This window comes from Symsagittifera roscoffensis, chromosome 5, assembly GCF_963678635.1.
Source record: "Symsagittifera roscoffensis chromosome 5, txSymRosc1.1, whole genome shotgun sequence".
NCBI lineage: Eukaryota > Metazoa > Xenacoelomorpha > Acoela > Convolutidae > Symsagittifera > Symsagittifera roscoffensis.
Genome location: NC_087066.1, coordinates 10785328 through 10807917, shown reverse-complemented (window position 1 = coordinate 10807917; position 22590 = coordinate 10785328). Strand labels below are relative to the sequence as shown.

The following is a 22590-nucleotide window of genomic DNA, read 5'->3' as shown; positions in this document are numbered from 1 at the left end:
AATAAAAATAAAAAACAAGCACCTCATCAAACGGATTACCTATCCTCTGATGATGATCATTTACAACCAGATATATTTGCACCATATACCCAAGAATATCGCGGACAAGGAATGCAGAAACCATATACACATCATAGAAATTTTTCTCCACACCAGATAGATACACAAAATCAACAACCAATACAAATGCAAAACCCAATTAATACACAATCTTTTCAACCAATTCAGCCACAAAACCCAATGATTACACACTCATATCAACCAACATAAATGCAAAATGAAATACCACTTCCATATTATCTTCAACAACACGAAATAACAAAAAATCAACTTTCTAATTTTTCACAAATGCCAAATGCAGCAGAATCATTACAAATGACAATGAATCCATACCTTATGGGTGGATCATCAAAAACATCAAACAAATCATTAATGGTATTCACAGGAACAGACCCTGAATATTCTGTAGAAGATTATTTAAATGCAGTAACAGCAAATTTAATTTTAAATATAGGACCTGAACCAATTAATACGCCACTACATCAAAACTGGATACATCGACGCACAGCGTTGATACAGACAACCCTAGACGGCGCAGCCCAAAAATGGTTTTCAGTATTGCCTATAGAAATAAAATCAAATTGGAAGAGATTTACACAAGAATTTTCAAAAATGTTTGACTCCGAAAGAAATAAACAACAACAAAGAGTTTTATGTAATGAAATTCGCAGATTACCAAATGAAACCATCAAACAATTAGCAGTACGTATCGAAACACTAGTTCGAAAAGCATATTCATTAAATACACACGATTATAAAAACACAAAAATGACAGAAATCTTAATGATGACCTTAACACCTCAATTAAGGAAAATAGCAATAAAAAAGAGAGCATCACATCCCTCCTCAATTCGAGAGCCCGATTTAGATTTTCGAAAACTAGTAGACAAGCTAGAGCAAGCGGAAATCACAATGAAACTTGAAGAAACAGAAAATCTGAAATTACAATATGTTAATCGAATTGAAACAAATACCACAAATATCAATAATATACAGGATTCAGATACAGACCTCGTTGAAAAAATCGCTGAAATACTCAATATTTATGAAAAACACCCAAACTTTAAAGGCAAACCATCTTTCAAAAAATGGTGTAATTATTGCCGACGATACGGACATAGTATTTCCGAATGTAGACAAAAACAACAGGACAATCAAAACAAACCTCAAAAATATAAAGAACCGAATAAATCATTCTATCAATACATGAAGAAAGATCAAAATCTACCGAACAAAAATGTATACAGCAACAACAGTTCAGGAAAACCACTACCTAACAATACCAACTACACGAGAAATCAATCACCATATAACTCAAGTTATAGAGGAAGATCATCAGAACGAAAATACACAAAATTCGTCACAAAATCATTACAATAGACCAAATAGTCAAAATAACTACTCCAGATCAAATTCAAATACAACACAATTTGTTTCTAGATCTAATTCCCAATCAAGAAATAATTACTATCCAAACAATCAATCACGAAACTCATCATACAATAGAAATAGAAACTACTCCAATAATCGGAATAGAAGTTATTCAAACAACCGAAACCAGAATTACCCGAACAATCGATCAAGGAATAACTCATATAATAGATCAAATTATAACAGACCAAACAATAATTATCAAAACAGATCACGAAATAATTCACAAAATCGACATTCAAGTTATAATAATCGTTAAAGAAATTATTCCCAATCACCACACAGGAATAATAACCATTATAATAATTCTAACAATCGCCACAGAAGTAGTACACCTAAACATCAATGAAATATTAATCAAGTACAATCAAACCCAGAAACAACATCAGACCCCCCAGGTATTGATGACACAGGAAATAACGAACTACAACTAAATCAAATAAACTGTGAATCATTAGATTCAGAAAGTGATACAGAAAACACTACCTCCATAAATATGATAGCAATTGAAAATGACTACGAACCTATTATATATGAACAACCTTTTTCATCACATATATACGAAAATCAATTAGAACTCCTTTTAGAATTCTACACAAACGGCACAAGAAACTAACGAAATTAACACTACAAATCAATCCAATGAAAATAATAAAACAAAATGCTTGAATACAAATCACATCTATCAAAATATACAAAAAGAACAACCCAAAAAAAAAATTTGGACAATACCATTTCTTTTAGAAAGTCCAAGAAGCAAAGAATTTCAACCACCAGATCTTGAAATTGATTTTTTAATTGATTCAGGAGCAGAATCAAACATAATAAACATTCCAACATGGAATGAGATAAAATCACTACACCCAAAGCTAACGCCCTTTGAAACATCCAGTAAACTAGCAACAGCACAAGGATCAACATTAGTAAACTATGGAAAAATTAAATTATTTCTTCTCCCCACAAGAACAATAGAACAAAATAAAATTTTAAATAAACCATTTAAACAAATATTCCATATCACTGATATTAAACACAATATCATTGGAATACCATTTATCTCTAAATATATACCAACAATCAACATTTTGAATAGTAAAATACTAATCAAAGATAAATACACAAAAACAAAAGACTAATCCCTAACATTTTTTCAAAGATTAAATAAACAACCACCATTCTTTTCAAAATTTTATCCGATATATAATCAACAAAGAAAACACCTGAAACCACTATCAGGAAACATATATAATTTTTCAATATAACAAGTTCACCAATATGATAAAAAACAAAACAAACAACAACTCTATATGTCAGATTTTGAATTCAAACCTATCCATAAGTTTTTCAAAATCACAATTTCATCCATAAAATATTTGAAAAACTCGAATTCAGATATTATTTCTCTACATGTATACAACAATACACCCTATCAAGTAACATTACCTTTAGGACTTTTAGGCTATTGCGAAACCAACGCTACGATATCACCAATACATGAAAAAGCATACCGCGTAAATAATATACTCCAATTATTAGATATTTGTCAATCTACAATTCTTAATGAAGAATTATCCATAAATAATATAATAAGTAATGAAAAAAGAAATACAGATTATTTCACAAAAACTCCATATTTCAAACCTACATTCAACATAAGTAACTACACAGAGACTCAACAGAAGTTTTTAACAATGTTTAACTTTCAACATTCACAAATAACACAAGACGAATTTGATAAATTAGCCAAACAGCTAATAAAATATTCATCAGTCTATGCAACATCTAAATTTGATGTTGGCAAAATCAGTTCATCACTACATCTCCCATTAAAACCTGACGCAGTTTTCAAAAAACAAAGAGCAAGTAAAGTACCAATTCATTTACACGATAAAGTGAACAGATTACTTGATATTTTAGAACAATACAATATAATCTCACCGGTAAACAAAGAAGAACAACCAAAAGGTAACACATTTATCAACCCTGTTATCATCCTAGCAAAAGGAGAATCATTAAAAATAGTTCTAGACGCTAGATACCTTAATTCACTAATAGACGAATCAAAATGCAATTGGCCTATTGAACCAATACAAGTTATTTTAATAAAAATAAACGGAAAATACTTTACAACCGCAGATATGAATAGTGCATATAATCAAATGCCACTAGATGAACAATCGCGACGCTTAACACAATTTGTTATTGGAAATCAGCAATATGAATTCAACCGCCTATTCTATGGAATATCCATAGAACCAGCAGCATTTTCAGCTTTTATGAGCAAAATTTTTAGACCACTAATACTCAAGAAAAACGCAATCACTTATTTAGCCGATGTTTTTATGCAATCACAGACAAAAGAAGAAATGTTTAAAGTTTTAGAACATTATCACAAAATACTTCAGAACGAAAATCTGAAGGCCGCCCCCGATAAATCACACTTCTTTTTAACACGAGTTAAATTCTTAGGACATAATATAGAAAGAAAAACAATCACCCCATTAAAATCACGCATTGATGCTATTCAAAAACTCCAACCACCAACAAACAAAAAGAAAATCCAAGAATTCCTTGGAATGTTAAATTTTTTAAGTAAATATGTCTATAAAATGCAATTATACCTAAGACCATTTTATAATATACTTAGACAACAAAATAATTTTGAATGGAACACAGAACATCAAGCACGATTTGAAGAAATTAAAAAACTCCTAACTGAACAAATTTCGAATACAATTCCAGATCCAAATCAACCATTCTATGCAATGTGCGATGCTTCGAATTTTGGCATCGGCGCAGCATTATTACAATCACACAATGGCACAAACAAAATGAATCTTATATCAGCAAATTCTCGATTATTCACTCAAGCAGAGCTACGACTCTCAACTCTAATGAGAGAGTGTACAGCTATAATATATACACTAACAGAATATGAATTTCTGATACTTGGATCAAAACATCCAACAGTTCTTTTCACAGATCACAAACCAATCATTTTTCTCTTTACACAAAAATCTAATCCAAATCACCGAGTTTATAGATTTCAACTAATTCTAATGAAATTCCCAAACTTACATATAGTTTGGACAGCAGGAAAAAATCTTGCATTACCAGACACATTAAATCGAAATACACCACCTGAATTACTTACACGTAAAACTACAGTTGAAATACCCAAAAATATAAAATTCTACCTTGCAGAAAACAAAACATCACCCCGACTAGAATGCAAATATGCAGTAAAAACTGATGTTGAACAATCACAGATAAACAATCTACAACACTTCCCACTCTATTTAGATTGCCAAAATAATCACTACGAAGTTGATCTACTTGGAACATCAACTTTCAAACCAATTCCATACTCACAATGGATAAAAAATAACACCCAACAAAAAAGAGTAAAACAACACTCGCATAAAAAAGACCTTTTTCCATTAATTGAAAAAGAAAACCTAACTGATAAATTAAATTTATCAGGACCACAAACAAACGATTCAAAATACACAATAAATCAAGTATTTGACCTCCATGACCCACTTGATACAATCCCTTTATCTAAATTAGAAATAGAAAACATTTTTCTCCCCCCAACAGATAAAATTACAATTAATACCTTGAAACAATATCAAAATCTTGACCCAGTAATTAGACAACTAGAATCATGGCATAAATATAAAACTAAACCCGTCAAGGCAGATACAACTATTTTAGGAAATAAAACACTCCTCCGATATTTTCGAAAATTCAATAATACAACAATTAACGAAATCACAGACCTTCTAGAATACAAATTAAATGAATCTACAGTTCCCTGTCTCCCTCTAAGTATGATTCTTATAGCTTTTAATATTTCACATACACAAAACATTAAAGGACACTCTGGATCAGAGAAAACATATTCAAATTTCATACAAAACTTTTATTTTTCAAATGCACCAATTTGGATAAAAGTACTATGCAATGATTGTATAGTATGTCAGCTAAATAAACCTTATCCAAATCAAAAACAAATAGCACAAAAACAAGATTCTAAAGGACAAAGTTTGTACTTTAACCACCGTATTTCATTTGATACAAAAGGACCAATTTCACCCTCATCCGAAGAAAACTCCTACATTATGGTAATTGTTGACGCGTCTACACATTATGTAGCACTTAACCCAGTACCACATTGTAACGCATATTATGCTTACACAACACTATATGAACACTGGATAGCCAAATTCGGACTACCAGAAATTCTAGTTACAGATAACGGTACAGAATTCATAAATAATGAAATTATCACACTATGTCATCTATATAACATCAAACACAAACCACGTACATCTCACGCACCTTGGACAAACGGCTTAGTCGAAGGTATGAACCGTTCACTACAAGAATATCTTAGATGTATCATCAATGGAAATGATACAAGATATACCGAATGGTCAGCAGATGTAAAACTATTTCCCTTAGCATATAATTCACAAATCACGACAACTCTAGGAATGTCACCATATGAAATGGTTTTTAATCAAAAGCCACGCAAACCGATTATGTTTACAGCAAACTCTCATAAAAATGCACAAAGTTATTGTCAACCGAATAAAGAATCAATTTGTTACAACTTACCTTTACATACACACGATGAAGATCATTTTCATCACCCACAAATTCTTAAATTAGCCTCCGGTACACACACCAAATGGATTTTAAACAGAGATAAAAAACACAATGAAATTTACCAAAAAGTAACAAAAAAGTTGTTACAAAGACAAAACATTAATGAACAAATAAATTCACGCTTTACACCAGCCTCCGATTTAAAAATTGGAACATTTGTTTTAATACCCAATTTTAACACTCAAAAAGGAATCTCTAAAAAACTACAACCCCTTCGTAAAGGACCATACCAAATAATTGCCAAACCCGCTGATGTCACATATAAAATTACCGACTCAGACAAAAAAGAAATTGATCAACACCGAAACAACCTATTACCTTATTACCCAAAAGAGTACGCACTACGCGAACTAACTCAATTATATTCTTTCACAGGTTTAAAAGTTATTCAAAATTATCCACATACGGAAAATAAAACAAAGGAACAACATGACATTCACCTCGAAAACCAAAATAAAAAATCAACTACAACAAAAAACAATACAAAAAAGCTAGATCAGGTTCCATTTCCTTCGTTTTTATTCAAAAATAATCTTCAGAAAAATCAACAAGCATGGGGATTGATTTGTGTTTATTGTTGTTTGGTTGATGTTGATTCCTCACGTGCTAATTTCTGTTGCTCTAACATTTTGTTCTTGAACATCTTAATGTTGATTGGTACAAACTCATAGTTTGTATTTCAAAAAAATCGAAACCCACTTTTGTTTCAACTCATTGGAACATTTCAGCAACTTAGGAATTTTGGTGTTTTATTCAAAAATATGGCAGAAAACTTTGGTTTACCATATGATCACACGTATCGTTTTTTTGCAAGGTCAACATTATACATTTAACCAATTTTTGAAAATTTCAGTTTAGTAAGTCTTTGTTTTCTAAATCGTTCAAGTAAAGCTTCGTTTTTCAATATGTTGAGTTTAATTGATTTGCAAATAATATCATGTCAGTATGATTCACTGTACTTGTCAAATCGTTAATACGAAGCAAAAAGGAGTAGTTCTAATGCTGAAGGCATTTCAGAACTTAATTTTTCTATAACAGGATTTTTACTTATCAAAAATTACAAAATGTTTTCGATCGGACGGATACAAAATGAATGTCATGCATTTTTCTTGCAAGGCATATTCGGATCAAGTTTTTAATACTGTGCTGATTTCAATTATCCGGATTATAGGTGTGAAAATAAATCTGAACAAGGCGTTAATTTAAAAAAAAAACATCTCTCATTAGTCAAATTTAGTGTTTTTTGTACACAGTCCTGCCACATTCAACAGTAAAAAAATTCAAAAAACTGAAACAAAAAAGCTGCTACGTTTTTTATTGGTTTATTTTTGCTGCGTAAAAAATCCAAATTTTGGAATTTTCATCGATGTTTATAATTTTCAATTATGAAAAAAAAAACTAAGATTCCAAACCTACAGCCTGTGAAAAATGCCGTAAGCTGGAAAATGGATTTCTTTTGCAGAGCTAGAAAAAGTTGGTCGGCCAAAAAAAAACCCAATAGAGACTAAAATTATATTTATTTGATAGCAAAAAAAAAAACATATTTCGCGCCGTCTCAAATGCTTTGAAAAAAAATGGACCAGTTTTATACTTATCAGCCAGCAAAATTCAATCAACTTTGGTCAAGAAAGGACTGAGAGCCAGAGTCAGCGCCAAAAACCCAAAATCTGGCAAATCTGCTAAATATTGCAAATCTGCCAAATTTCAAATCACGTGAAACCCACATGATGGAAAATAGTTATCTTGACGAAACTTTCTAACAAGACAATGCCAGTTGCCATAATTTCAAGTTTTGAACAAACTTTTCCAGGAAAATGCTTTTCAAATTTTGGAAAATTGGCCCCCAGAATCTCATGACTTGAATACTTTTTAAATATAATTCTGGAAATTTATAGAATTGCATGAAACAGAGGATTCGTGAAAAAAAACCTACAATACCCTTATTGGTCCAGTTTTTGAAACCTTTTTGGCAATTCCGGACGATTACTTTCATCAGTTATATCGGAGCATTCCTCGTAGAATATAAGCAGTTCTAGAAATATTGCTTATCAAACCAAATACTAAATTTGTTATTTAACTTTTATCTAACTTTTATCTGTATTTGTTATTTACTTAGAAAAAAATAAACTTTTATTTAACTTTTATCTGTATTTGTTATTTACTTTGAAAAAAAAACTGTAAATGTTGAAAAAAGAGGCTATTTAGTTGTTAAAAATATTTAAAAAATTTTAGTTTTCACACCTTTTGTAGTATTTACAGTCAGAACTGTAGTATGTTGTGACTGATTGTATCGAACGCTTTTGATAAACCTGAAAAGATACCGTTCGCCTTCTTTTCCCTATCGTTGCAATCTATCCCTGCAATGTAATTTTTGTCTTCTCAATTCTCACTACGAAAAAACTGAGACAGATAGACTCCCTAAACGAGACAAAAACTTCTGCAGCATAGAGTACAAGACAAAATCTCCTGTCCAATACGACTTCAAAATTGTTTCTGATTTTTCCATCTTAAAAAATTTTCTTTCTTAACTCTTTTTTGTTCAAGTGAATGATATCTAACCTCACCAAGACAGGGCTCTGTAGTACGGATAAACGTGGAGGGGGGAGGTTGGCATGGGATCTATAGGTAGCTTTTTGTAATTTTTCATATGTCCGCTTGAAAATTGGAAAAAATGAACTTTAGCGAAAGAATAACTAACTTAAGTTTAACAATATTATGAAAAATTGAAAACACACACAAAAAGATTTAAGTAAATAGAGTATAATCCATTATAATCGACTAAAATTGATTATTTATCTTTGGATAAAAATTTTTGGAAATAAGTTGAAAATAATCGATTATAATGGATTATAATAGATTACATTGGGATTTTATTGCTTAAAAATAGTATCATTATAATCCATTTTTAATCGATTATATTCGATTATTTTTGTTATTTTATAGAGACTGACAATGAAAATCCGATAAAACTATCCACGAAACTTCAGTGCGGGTCAACTTGTAAATTGCAACGCACGTGTGATTTGAACGCGCACTCATAAGATTGCTGGGCACCATCATTACCGAGTCGCCACAACGACACTATTACCATTTGCAATCTAAAACTTGGTTTTTGGGCCTTTCCTTCTATGGCTCCAACCAGCGAACTTGAGCTCCCGGCTCTTTTCCAGTTCCCCCCACACATTGATTTTTTCTGAATTTCAATGGATGAAAGTCTATTTAACATGACTGTTGATGTTATAAAATGCAATAAAACAAGTCAGCGTGAACAGGTGAACAAACTTCTACAATATTTCTAACAACCAAATTGCCGTGTGAACAATTTATGAACGGCTTTGTTTTGTAATTTTACGAGGGATGTGGGAAACTGGAAAAGAGCCGAGCTCCCATTTTATCATAATAGTAAAATCAGCATGAAAGGGGTATAAACTTTTTGTAGACTGGGCACCTTAACGGGAAAGACCCATCCTTTCTTGATTAAAAAAAACAGCACAACTCACGTCTGGTTTTCGTGAACTCGTTGCCCTCCAAATCGAGAATTCTGAGTTTAGAGTTGACCTTGACCACTTCAGTGAGGGCAGACACACACTCGTACTTCATGTTGCAGCCATAGAGGAACAGCTTCTCTGAACAGAATAACGTGTGACATACCAACCAAATAGGCTCTTTTTCCTCACCCCTCCCCCCCCCCCCTCCCCCACCTCACACGAACATGAATTTTATGGTGTAACGAGTGGTTTTACAAGGTTAATTATGAAGATCAAATATGGGCTGTTTTTCCTTCCCCCCCCCCGCCTGCAATTTTTTACCTGTAAATTTGTTGACCACATTGTCCGATTGTTCTGAAAATTCACATGCAGACTGATAAGGCCACGACAAACATATTTGGTCTTCATACTCAACCTCATAAAACCACTCGTTACACTAATATATTGAAGCTCGTGTGAGGTGGGGGTGTCATACCGTCAAGTCCTCGAGGTATGAATTGTTAATTACTGAATCCGTATGGATAGATAATATCGAGCTTGAGAGAGAAGAAGTTAAAACAAAATACGTACGTAATATTTAATTATGCTCTGAACCGTAGTTTTCTTCAGACGACGTTCTCGTCCTTGTATCAAGGTCAATCGACCAGTACACATTAATGTTATATAATATCAAAACATAAAAGATATATAAATACATACGAAGTTTACTATGGAGTTTTATCTATCCATGCCGGATGACATTCCCCCTCCTCGGGAAAATTGGTAAAGTTTTGTTTGAGTTTTTAAGTCTCCGTAGGACTGTTAGGCTGGTTAATCATATCTCCCCTCTTGATTTTCCGTTGTTGTTGTCAGTGTTGTCATCTACTGTTCCGTGTTCTTCTTCGTTGCTTGGTTGTTCGTTTACTTGTACTTGTTTTGTTTCTTCAAAATCTTTCGATTTAACGCAAAATATGTCGTCGTTTTCCATCTTTTTGTCATCTGCCTCCGCTGGTGAAGTTAAATCTATTACATCGTTTATAGTGCTTGTTTTGTGTTTTGGGCTTATGGCCTGGATATATTGTACGCAAGCTTTGTATTCAGGAGTTTTTTTGTAAAATCTTATTTCCTGAATTAGAGATTTTAGGCTTGGCGTATTTTGTTTCGAATTTTCGAGTGGTGAATCGATCTCGAAGTGTTTCGTCCCGGTTGCGCTTGTGGTTTGTATTGCGTTGATTGGGATGGGGTTGCCTAGGGCTGTTGCTAATATCGCCTGTCGGGCTCTTGTTGACTTCCTTGTTGCAATCGCAGGCGGTGTTATTTTTTGATTTTGTCGCTTGGGTGAAGGTGAAGTGTTTTCCTCCGATGTAGATGACGAATCGTCTTCTTTTTCTTCGTTAGTTGTCTGTTCCATCTCCGTTTGGAGGCTCATTCCTCTCGGTGTTTGCAATTTTCGTGGGACTGGCTTTGCTTGTGCCCTGGCTCTGTGCTGCTTTCTCTTGAATTGATAGCTTGAGTGGGAGCCCCGTTCTGGTGTCCTCCTTGAACATGGGGTGTTGTGGAGGTTGCGGATCGTTTATGTCTAGAAAAACGTAAGCATGGTCCTGTTCTCCGTGCAGATTTGTAAGCAACATAATCGCTCAAACGGGAAGGTCTGCAAGGTCCGTATATTACTGGGTTAGGGACAAAAGCGGTACCGCTATTTCTTAGTAATCTTGGTTGTTTGCCGAAAGATTGTACCCAAGCAGTATGCGGTGACAAGGTTAAAATTTTTCCGTCTATGGTTTTGTATTTTTGTTCAAATGTTTTTGAGTTTTGGACTTTGGTTGCTAACCAAATGGTTTTTCGTGCCACTTGTTCTATGCGTTTTTGGATGTTTTTATCGACTGTTCGTTGCACTCCTTATATCTTAGATTAGGATTGTTCTGAATATGCACCTGTTTCTGGCTGTGTCGGTGAATGCCTATTTGTGAGTGTCCTCGGTATTGGTTTATGTGAACTATGTGTGGCTTCTCCTTCTTTCGAACCTGAACTTCATCCTCTGACCATCGTTCGAGGTCATGCATGACCTCTGCTGGCAACGGCGGCTTCGTAAGGTTCTTTCGATCTAAACATGCATGTTTTGCGCTCTCCCAGTTTAAGTTATTAGGTGAGCTATTTGTGGCTATGTTCGATAATGGAGTGTTTGGTTTTCTACCCATATGTGCTTCAAAAGGGGAAATTTTTGTGACACCGTGTGGTGTGATTCTTAATGTTTTTATTATTTCTGCGACATCTGAGGCTAACTTATATGGTGTAATTGTTTGGTCTATTCTAATTACCGCTAGTCTACGTTCAATTGTTTGGATCATACGTTCAACAACCCCTATAGCTCTGTGATCATCTACGGGCGCAAAAAGTATTTTCATGTTGTTTGACCTACAGAAAATTTAAAATTTTTTTGGTCGGAATGTTTGGGCTCGGTCGCACTTCAATCTACGCGGTTTCCCGTTGTTAAAAATATATCTTGCAAGAACATGATTGCAAAATCTGCTGTTGTGTTTGAAACAACTTTCGCTGTCGGGAACTTTGACCACTTATCTATTGCTACCAAAATATATGCGTCTTTATTTAATTCGTCCGGTAAGGGCCCCGCAAAGTCTAATTGAACTTGCTCATTAGTTTCGACCACCGGTTTCATTTGGAATGAAAATTTCTTGCCTAGAATGGGTTTCTTTTACCTTGCTCTGTGCAATGTTTACAGTTTTGTGCCATTTGCACAATTGAACGATGAACGTGCGGGAACCAGACATGTTGACTCAAATCCACCATAACTGCCGATTCCGGGTGGGTTAGGTGGAGACTATCAAGGATTGTCTGTCGTAGCTGTGAGGGAATTACGATTCTTTCGTCGACGAGGAGGCAGTCCTCTCGGACATGAAGGCGATTTCGGATGTTGAACCAATATTGTCCGTAGGAAGCTTTGATGGCATCCCAGTCCCGCTCTTTTACAAAGTTTATCAGTGGGCGCAAGTTTCTGTCTTTCTTAGTGGCTGCGGCGATGAATGGAATTCCCAGTAATTTTTGTAGTTTACGACGAAATAAGGGCGTGTCCTCCTCGGTTTCGGTGGCTTTCTCAACTGTGGCCACTATGGTGTCCATAATTTCTGTGTGGCTGGCCTCAACTTGTAACGAAGTTGTTCTCGTCGGTTCCATGTTAGGTGATGTTTCCTCTTTTAAACATACATTGGGATCCACGCGGTTGACCCATATCTCCTGTTCCATCGGATGGTCGTTTCCTGTGTTGTTACTTGTTTGTGTTGCTGTAGACAATTTCTCTGTTTCCACCTCGGTATTTGTCATTGTTAGTGTGGCTATGTTTGATCGAGCTGTTTGTGGCATAGCTGTTTGTGAACTGCACCCTTTCGTTACGGTAGATGTCGATGTTGGGCTGTTTCCAAAGATGATCTTTGGAATTTTTGTATGTTTCGATCCTGTGATCAAACCTCTTGCGTCGGTCACTTGTGCGGTTGGGTGGTATTGTGGTGATGATTTGGTTTTCTTCATCTGTTTGTCCTTGGTTGGTGGTCGCTTCTTCGGAAAAGCTTTCTTCTCGTTCTGATGTGTTTTTCCAGTCAACCGAAACTGTACGACCGCGTGGTTTTGTGGTTTTTATTTCTGCCGGGATGAATCCGCCTGCGAAGTTTTTCGTACGTTTTTTCCTCATTGTGTGAAATTCGATTGCGTTGATCAAAGTTTCGTTGATTTGAAGAATTTTTGAATGCGAGAGTGTTGACTGATTTTGACCAGAATGAAGTGTTGACTGATTTTGAGCAGAATTTGAGTTAGACTGAATTCTGGTTTTGGTTAACAATTGACTGTTGATGGAATGTTTGGAATGTTTAGTTGTTAATTGAGCGTTTGTTCTAGCATCTAATAGCCCTTTAATTTCCGCGCGCTTTTTGATCAGGTCACATGGTGCTTTGTTTTGATTGGCCAACTGATTTAGGATGTCAATCATTTCTAGGTTGTTTATGAATGTAATAATTGCCGCAACTACAATTTCCTCATCATACTCGCTGGGAGGGATGGGTAATCCAACCGAATTTCGTGACATATAGTCTATTAGGCCCATTTTACTCCCTGCGAGATGTTTAATATCAAAAGGGAATGGTAATATTCTATCAATCCAGCGGGTTAGACGGCTTTGACTTGTCTTTGATCGTTAGCTGGCGTTTAAAGCGCTGATTAAAGCTTGGTGATCAGTGATTACGGTAAAATGTTTTCCGTACAATTAGTATTTGAAGAGCTCAATTGCCCAAACGACTCCTAATAATTCTACTTTATTGACTGAATATTTTTCCTCAAGGGAGTTTAAAAAACGTGACGCGTATGCTATAGCCACCCAACCTTCTGCTGAATGTTGCTCTAAAGCCGCTCCTAGACCTGTGTTGGATGCATCACATACGATGCGAGTTTCTAAATATTGGTCAAAGTGTTTATTTTGTGTTATTTTTGCTACAAGTTGTAGAATGTTTTTAAAAGCTGAGTTGTGTTCGGGTAACGAATTGATAGGTCTGTTCTTTTCAGCGTTTTATAGTAATGGCCGCAGCGCTACGGCTGTTTGTGCTAGATATGGTATATATCTTGTAAGATGATGTATTGAACCCATGAAACCTTTAAGTTGCTTAAACGTTTTGGAGGGCGATAATTTTTCAATTGCCTCGGTTTTTTTTAGTTTAGTTCCCTCACTGTTTATTTTGTAGCCTAACCACTCAACTTCTTTTCATGGGTACTTACACTTGTCTAACGAAATTGAAAGATTCTCCTCTTCGAGTTTTGTTAGCACCGTTTGGAGTTTTTGACGATGTGTGTCGAGCGTTCCTTTTGTTACGACTAGAATTTCGTCGAAATATGCGTAAGTATTGCTGCAATTTGTGAGTGTTAGATCCACTGCTTTTTGAAACACTGCCGGAATATCCGTAAGGCCGTAAAATCCTGTTTGGAATTGGTATGTTCCTGTAGCATTTTCGCCAATGAGACTGAAGTTGCACTGTTCTCGTGTTGTTTTATCCAACGGGATTTGTGAATATGCGTATCGTAAATCAAGTGTAGTGAATAGTGTTTGGTTCGATTTGTCCCATTTAACTACTTGTGCGATATTATCCAGCAGGAAATCTATGTTTGGCATCTGATATTTGTTTTTGTGAATGTATTTGTTAATTTTTTTTTAATCTAGTGCTAGTTTAACCGTTTGGTCCTTTTTAACCGTGATAACTATTGGACTAATAAATTGTCTGTCTGAGCACTTATCGAGCTTGATAATATGTTTTTGATCAATCAACTTGTTGACCTCCACTTCAATTCTTTCTTGTAGATGTATGGGTATGCGTCTGCCCTTTTGTTGTATTGGTTCAAAATCTCTGTTGAATTGTGTTTTCATTACGTGATGTTTTGACTTTTCTATTCGTACGCATAGTTGTTGGAAATTATCCTTGACCCATTGTTTAATTTCATGGTTTGATTCGTCGCTTTGTTGTACTGTGAGTACCTTTTGGGTTGGTTTGTCCTGGATTAATTTTATGCCGATGCGTGGTAGAAGATTCCGTCCTAATATGTTGGCTTGGTGGTTGTCCACTATAATGAACGGAGCTTTTTGTACTTTCCACCCCTCCCCCCGACTCAACCGTTACTATTAATCTTCCTTTAGGATGAATATATTCGCCGTTGCAACACGCTAAATTTCTGGCTGTATCATCCGGTGGGATGTTTTTTAATACTGCCGATTGATCATTTTGTTGTAATCGTTGAGCGGTTTTTTAGTTTAGAAAGGACATCGGGCTGCCTGAATCAGCAATCGCGAATAGTTTTGTTGTATTCGTTCTCAATTTAACAATTTGACCATTCAAATTGTCTTCTGATATTGTTTTTGTGTCTTTAATCTCAAACGATTCCGATATTGCCATTACTGAAAAATCGTCTGTTTGGTAATTTTCCCAACCATTGTTTGTGGTGAAATCAGCATATGCCACCGGCTCGGCATCCGTCTGTGTGCTCTCTATTTCAGTTTCTTCTTGTTGTTCCTCGTTTGTATTGCCTAGGTAGTAGTCGTTTGTAGAACGCCAAACTTTTGCAAAATGTCAGCGTTTTGCGCATTTTGAACAAATTTTGTCTTTTGCCGGACAAGATTGTAAATGATTCGGACCATATTGATTTCCACACTTGAAACACTGTTTGAAATTTGTGTTTCGTTGCTGTTGATATTGTTGTCCCCTTGTGTTTTGTGATCCACGTGGATATGGTCGGCCGCGAAAACCTCCCCGGCCTCGTTGATTGTTTTGGTTGTACTGTTGATTTTGTCTGCCACGTGTATTAATATAGTGTATTGGTTCTTGTTTTGGGGTCGTAACTGTTTGACCTCCGATCGGATTTACTTTCATTGTGCGACTCGGTTTTTTTCCTTTTTCTCGTCGAATCGCGTATTCATATGCCTCCTGTGGGGTACGTGTGTGTGCTAACAACTCCTCCGAAATTTTTTCGTTGTTCATGTGAGCGGTAAACATGTCCCTTACCCGCTCGCTTTCTCGATCGCCGCAATCGGCCCGTTAAGCTAGTTCCACTAGGTCAGCATGAAAATGTTCTAAACTCTCCGTTTTTTTTGTTTTCGACAAATAAAATTATACCTCTCAAAAGCTATTATACGTGTCGTGACGAATATATCCTCCAAAACAGTCATGAATTGTTGCGTAGATACCGTTTGTAGCTGTAAATTAGGTCGTTTTTGTTGTATTTGGCGTGTTCCTTCAGCGCCGAGACACAAGAAAAGGTAGCGGCGTACTTTTGCGTCCGCTTCATCCCATGTGAATGAATTGCACAGAACTCCTCTTTCCCGCGCTTTTATCACGTGGTTTTCCCATCACACTCTTTTTTCTTGGTTGCGCACCTCGCGGTTTTTTCTTTGGGCATCCGTTTCACCAGTTATTTCGACCTCGTATACTGGCTCAGATGGCTCGACAAGTTGTGGGCAGGCTCGTAATAGGTTTCTAATTTCGATGCCGTCTTTGGCGAATACTGCCACTTCCAGTATGGCCGCCCGTTTTGTCCACTCTAGTGGAGGTTCGGCCGATGCTCGTTACCAAAAAGGATTTATGTTGAGTGGATTCTTCGAAAATCCTGCTGACTGTGCCATGTCATACCGTCAAGTCCTCGAGGTATGAACTGTTAATTACTGAATCCGTATGGATAGATAATATCGAGCTTGAGAGAGAAGAAGTTAAAACAACTTGTGTACGTAACATTTAATTATGCTCTGAACCGTAGTTCTCTACAGACGACGTTCTCGTCCTTGTATCAAGGTCAATCGACCAGTACACATTAATGTTATATAATATTAAAACATAAAAGCTATATAAATACATAAGAAGTTTACGGTGGAGTTTTATCTATCCATGCCGGATGACAGGGGGAAAAGGAAAAAGAGCCCAAATATGTTTGTCATATCCTAGGTAGTGGTTATATTTATACTTGAGAGCACGACGTGTTAGATAGCCAGTTAGATAGCAGACCAACAAAACCAAAAGCATCAATTATAGCTTTGGAATTGTACCATGATTGATGCCGATCATTGATGTCGATTGGCTTAAGCCTTCCATAAAAAACCTCCAACTTGCTTTTTTATCCAAAAAATGCCAGCGAAACTTTCAGCTCGACTATTTATTTTGGAGATTTGGCAACAGCTCTAAAATAAAAACGACTGAACTAAAAAAAAACAAATAATCGAGCTCCTGGAAAAAAATTTGTGGTTAAGAGAACAATGTATACTACTTGCACAGCAATCGGCAATTTGTTTTTTTTATTCGGAACAGTTTACCCAAATTGTTGGTCTTAATCAAAGCTTCCAGTATCCTCGGCCACATTTCATTCTTGCCCAGTTCGAGAACACGCAATTTCCTGCATGAAGTGATGAATCTGGAAAAAAATATATTTTGATTTCTGTGAGCGCAGTTGAGCACCCGCACCGATCGCCCACGTATCATCATCGATTATATTTTCATAATACGGTCAATATCTATAAAACTACAAAAAAATCGATTATAGTCTATTAAAAATGGATTATAATCCTAATGTTTTTAGGTCAATATAATACATTATAATAGATTAAAGTCTATTTAAAATCCAATCCTCATAAAATGACAAAAAAACAATTTCGTGCTCTGAATTTTACATTTTTGATAGATGATAAGGAATTATTTTTGTTTCGGGAATCCATTTTAATCGATTAGAATCCATGGGTGCAGTCAGAGATATTCCGAAACTGAATTCTTCTAAAAAAAAATTCCGAAATTGAAATTAACTTTTTGTGATAACTGGGGCATATCTTACACTTTATAAAACTTGAAAGAAAGGCAAAGCTATTTTTTAATGCGGATACATAGCTTTTTCAAAGTAAAAACTCAAACTGCAATTAAAAGACTGCATTCTTTTTTCTTGGACATGGCATTTTAAATTAATTCAACTTTTTTTTTATTTTACAAAAAACTATAATCATTTTTTCCCCACAATTCACAAATTATTATATTCATGATACTTTCATTCAAAAGTTCAATCTTTTGTTCATCTCAAGGCATGTTCTATATTCAATGAGAAAGCTATAGTGTTTTAAAAATTTTGAAACATCACGACCTTTGTCACTTGTGTATAATGTTGCAAACTTCAAGGTTTAAATTCGCTACAATAACGGATTATAATGACAATTTTTTTCTCAACATTTTTCAAATCTTTTATTCATGAAACTCCGGTACGAACACTGTAATTTACAATGAGAAACAACCATCAAAAAAACTTGAGCAATGTGAGAAAACTTGTCTCGAAATTTGTTATTGGTTCTGTTTTGATTTTTATTAAGAAGCCAAACTGTAAAATAGATAGTCGCACAATTTTTTGCCTGTATGTTCCTGGATTCCAGAGAAAAATCTTTAAACCTGTTCCAAAAGTGAATGGTTTCTGCGTAGAAAAATTCCGTGGATTCCGCCTACAAATAACTGTAACGTAAATTTTCTCAGCACAGTTAATTATTTGCAGATTCCGCAATGAGCGCATATAATTAGTTGTTCCAGATTCCGCAAATGTAAGCAGTTCCGCAAAAATAAAACGATTCCGCAAATTTATGCTAATTCTGCTTACAAATTACAGATTCCGCTTACAATTTGCGGAATCGGCTTGCACTTTGCGGATTCCGCCTAAAATTTGTGGATTCCTCGTACAATTGTGGATTCCGTAACAGCTTAAGTTTACTAAACACCTATTTTAATATTTTTTATGGATTCCTCAAACTGTTCTGGATTCCGCAAATTTTGTTGCGGATTCCGCAGAATTGCCTGTTTTGGAGCTGACTGAGCAATACAGTGTTTTAGCTAATTGTCGGTGGAACCCAAAACAGCAGAGAATATTTAAAAAAAATAGCAACGTTGCGGATTCTGCACCGATTCTATTTTTGGCCTGTTGCGGATTTTGCTTACAATTCACAAAATGCACAATTTGGCCTCATAATGTTGATGTTGTAGTAATTGTATCTTCTTGTATCTTTCTTTAACAACCAATAAAATTGCTTTCAGAGATGAAACGTACTCGACCGCTTTGACTTCTATAAAGGAGAAAGAATGCTAATGATACCAAAAGTTCTATAAAAAACTTCTGGAAAAAGTTCTAGAAAAAATATTCATTCAATTTTTTTTTTACAATTTTCACAAAATCCGCTCCTTCGTTGAGAAAAATTGGACTCGCCCCTGACTGTCAAACAAATTCTATAGTACTAAACACATTCGGCCAGTTTTTTAGTGCTACAGAATGTTTTTTGCATATTACATGAAAACTGTAAAATCAAGCAATATTTTGTCAAATCAAGCATGCAAAAATTCTCACTGCATCTACAATTCGAGATTTATCTTTCGAAGTACTAAAAATCAACTGATTTTCTCCAATTACTATAGAAATTCAGGTGCATGGAACCGTTGTGAATAAACCAGTCGATTTATGAGCAAAACGAACCAAATCTAAGCAGAAAATATCAACAAGTCGAAAAATGCGCCCATTGTGTTGAAGTTTGCTTAAGTTTTGTTGAAACTGTTGCCTAATTGATCTTATGACTTTTACATAATTAGCAGAAAAGAAAGCTGGTTTTTCTGGCAAAATATTGTGTCTATTTTGTCTTTTCAATTAATTAGATCTGGGGCTTTAAAGTTTTAAGAAAAAAATGTTTCATAGTTTGGGCTTCTCGTACGAGTCATTTTTTGGATTTTTGACACACATCCGCACATATACACAAGACACGAGAGAATTTTAATGCATAGATTGGCGGATAGACAGAGTATTCTCACTTTCTTAGCTGGCTTATATGGTAGCTGGTTGATACTTAGTCTGGCTTTTTTAACATCGTAAAATTACTTCAAGAAGGCATCTTGTATCTTGTTGCACATAACAATAACATCACTCCACTCTTTGTCATTCTCCGGATCCTCCGGTTCATCAAACAGACTTCTCTGTGGCACCATGGGGCGCACAAGTCCCACTTGTTTGAGGTATACTTTCTCCAGGTCTTTGGATTGGGCTAGGGCGTCAAAGAGCGATGCATGACTTGTGAATGAAGGGTTTCGGGAAAGATTCAACTCGGCAAGACCTGAAAAAAAAACTTATATATTGGACAAAGAAAAACTATAAGCTTGATAAATTGAAATCAATTCATAACAATTGTAGCCAGTTGCTTTGCAAGTAGCAGAGAAAGTTCCGACCACAAAATTTTTTAAAAAATAATCTTTTTTTTTTTGCAAATTGAATATTTTTTGTACCTTCGGCTAGAAGCGGATCTAAATGAAAGCCTGGGAACCAGAAAAAGTCGATATTAGGACTAAAAAACGCACATTTGATACAGTTTTAACCAAAAAACTAATATTAAAAAAAAATTTAAAAATCAAGACAATTTTGTAGCTTTGTTTTTCAAATAGTTTTTTTATTATTTTCGCATACTTTGTTGTCAAAAATCCCTTAAATATAACTTCAACAACTAAAAATCTTCCAGTGAAATTAATTTTAAAAGTTTTTTCCCTTTTATAGGCCTCTTTGCTTGTTCTATGAATATGATAAGTCAATCAACCCATTCTGATTATTATTCGAGCTACCTGATTCGGAAAACAAAAAAAGAATAAAAACTGAAACACACCGGGATACAAAACTCCTCGCCAATTGCGAAGGTCAAAACAAAACTCATTCCGTGCTGTCTATTATTTTCCCATTGGAATAAAAAATAAGCATAAATTCGGTGAGCCAAATCAGAGGATGCTAACGTTGCATTCATCAGCTTAAGAAAAATTAAGAGCTGCAAAAGGAAAAAACTATGTCTAAAAAAACAATAGTACTAGCAAAATATACAAATGATTATCATTCTTTCAAAATTCAAAAAATGGAATATTTTTTAACATGCTTATGCTTCAACATTTGCATTTTTATGTAAGTAATTCAAACGCTTTCAATACTGCTTCTAAACTAAACAAACTCAAATTTTTAAAAACTTTTAACCCACTCAGGGTTATCCGCCAACTTTTTCTCTCGCAGAAGAATCTACTTTACAGTTAAAATACAAATTCCTCAATTTTTGATCAGGAGACAAATATTGACGTTCGAGGGTACCATTTGTTTCACATTTTTACATCCCCATCAATACAAAATTTGCACAGCTTTTAGTGAACCTAATTGAAAATTCAAGTAGTCAAATTTAATAAAGAATGAGTTTGAGAATGGAAAAAAAGCAAACAAAATTGCGAATGTTCAAATTTGTTTGCTTTTCCATATCTGTGTAAAAAAAATAATTTTACTGTTTTTCGTTGTCAGTCTCTGTAAAATTTTGAAATAATATAATTAATCAACTTTGAATTTTTTTCTTTCTGCATTGCCTAGTTGGCATTTAATAGGTTTTAAATGTATCATACTTGCATTATTTTCTGTCTGATAGAGACTGACACTATGAATCGTATATTTTAAATTAATATTATTACCAGACTTATAATAAATTTTTTCAAATCATTAGCTTTGACTCTACTTTTTTTAAACTTTTCTTAGTTCTACGTCTCAAACTAACAGACTGAACACAGAAGCTAACTTGAAAATAAAAGGATGCGTTTATCATAGACAATATGGTTATGCACAAGTTTTGTCTCCAAAGTCTAATTTTCTAACAGCCGATCTACTCATTACCCAACGATGCCTAACTAGAATGATCGATATGGCAAAAATAATCAGATAAAAAATTGATAGGGTGTATATGAAAAAACTGTGAAAAAAGCCCAAAATATATAAAAGAAAATAAATTGAAAAAAAAAACAAATGATGTACAAAGCTGTGGCAAATAATAATTGTAAAAATCAGATTAATTGAACGTGAAGCTGAGAAACACTAAATCTGAACAATAACTGAATATGAACTTAAAAATTTTTATTTATAAACAATTTTCCGTTATTAGATCAATTGACTCGTTTTGAATTGATTTTTTGTTCCGACTTCAGACCAAAACGGAATACTTATGCTAGGGGCGGTGATTTTTATCCAGTTAATTTTTGGCGATCGAAATAAAATTTTATGACAAAAAATTTTTCAAGCCCTTTTGAAGATATTAACTCCCTGAAATCAAATATAAAAAGTTCATTTACCTCCAATAATTTTTTGCAAATTTCCATGCTCTGGCTTAAATTATGCGCGCTTGGAAGATTTTGTTGGTAATGCAGAAAGCGTAACACGAATTATTTATGCGTGGCGAATGATCCCGCACAACAAAATTGTTCCAAAATGAAGTGAGGCTAGCTTATCGGTCGTATTAATTTCGTCCGAAACACGTTTTGCACTAGTTCTTCACAATTTTTCAATACTTTTTTTCACGAAAAATTATTCAATATAGGCTAAGGGGCAGTCGGAACACTCAAAACTTTGTGCTCAT

General features: G+C 34.7%; 1 protein-coding gene across 1 annotated transcript in view; it reads right to left on the bottom strand.

Moving 5' to 3' along the window:
- The window catches only part of LOC134846352 (uncharacterized), a 50529-nt gene that overhangs the window by 8896 nt on the left and 19043 nt on the right, over positions 1–22590 (bottom strand). The window contains exons 8-10 of the mRNA XM_063863669.1: positions 20052–20283; positions 17479–17576; positions 9666–9791 (exon numbers count right to left, since the gene is read on the bottom strand). Coding sequence (XP_063719739.1) covers positions 9666–9791; positions 17479–17576; positions 20052–20283 — 456 coding nt within the window. The remainder of the gene's footprint in view (positions 1–9665; positions 9792–17478; positions 17577–20051; positions 20284–22590) is intronic.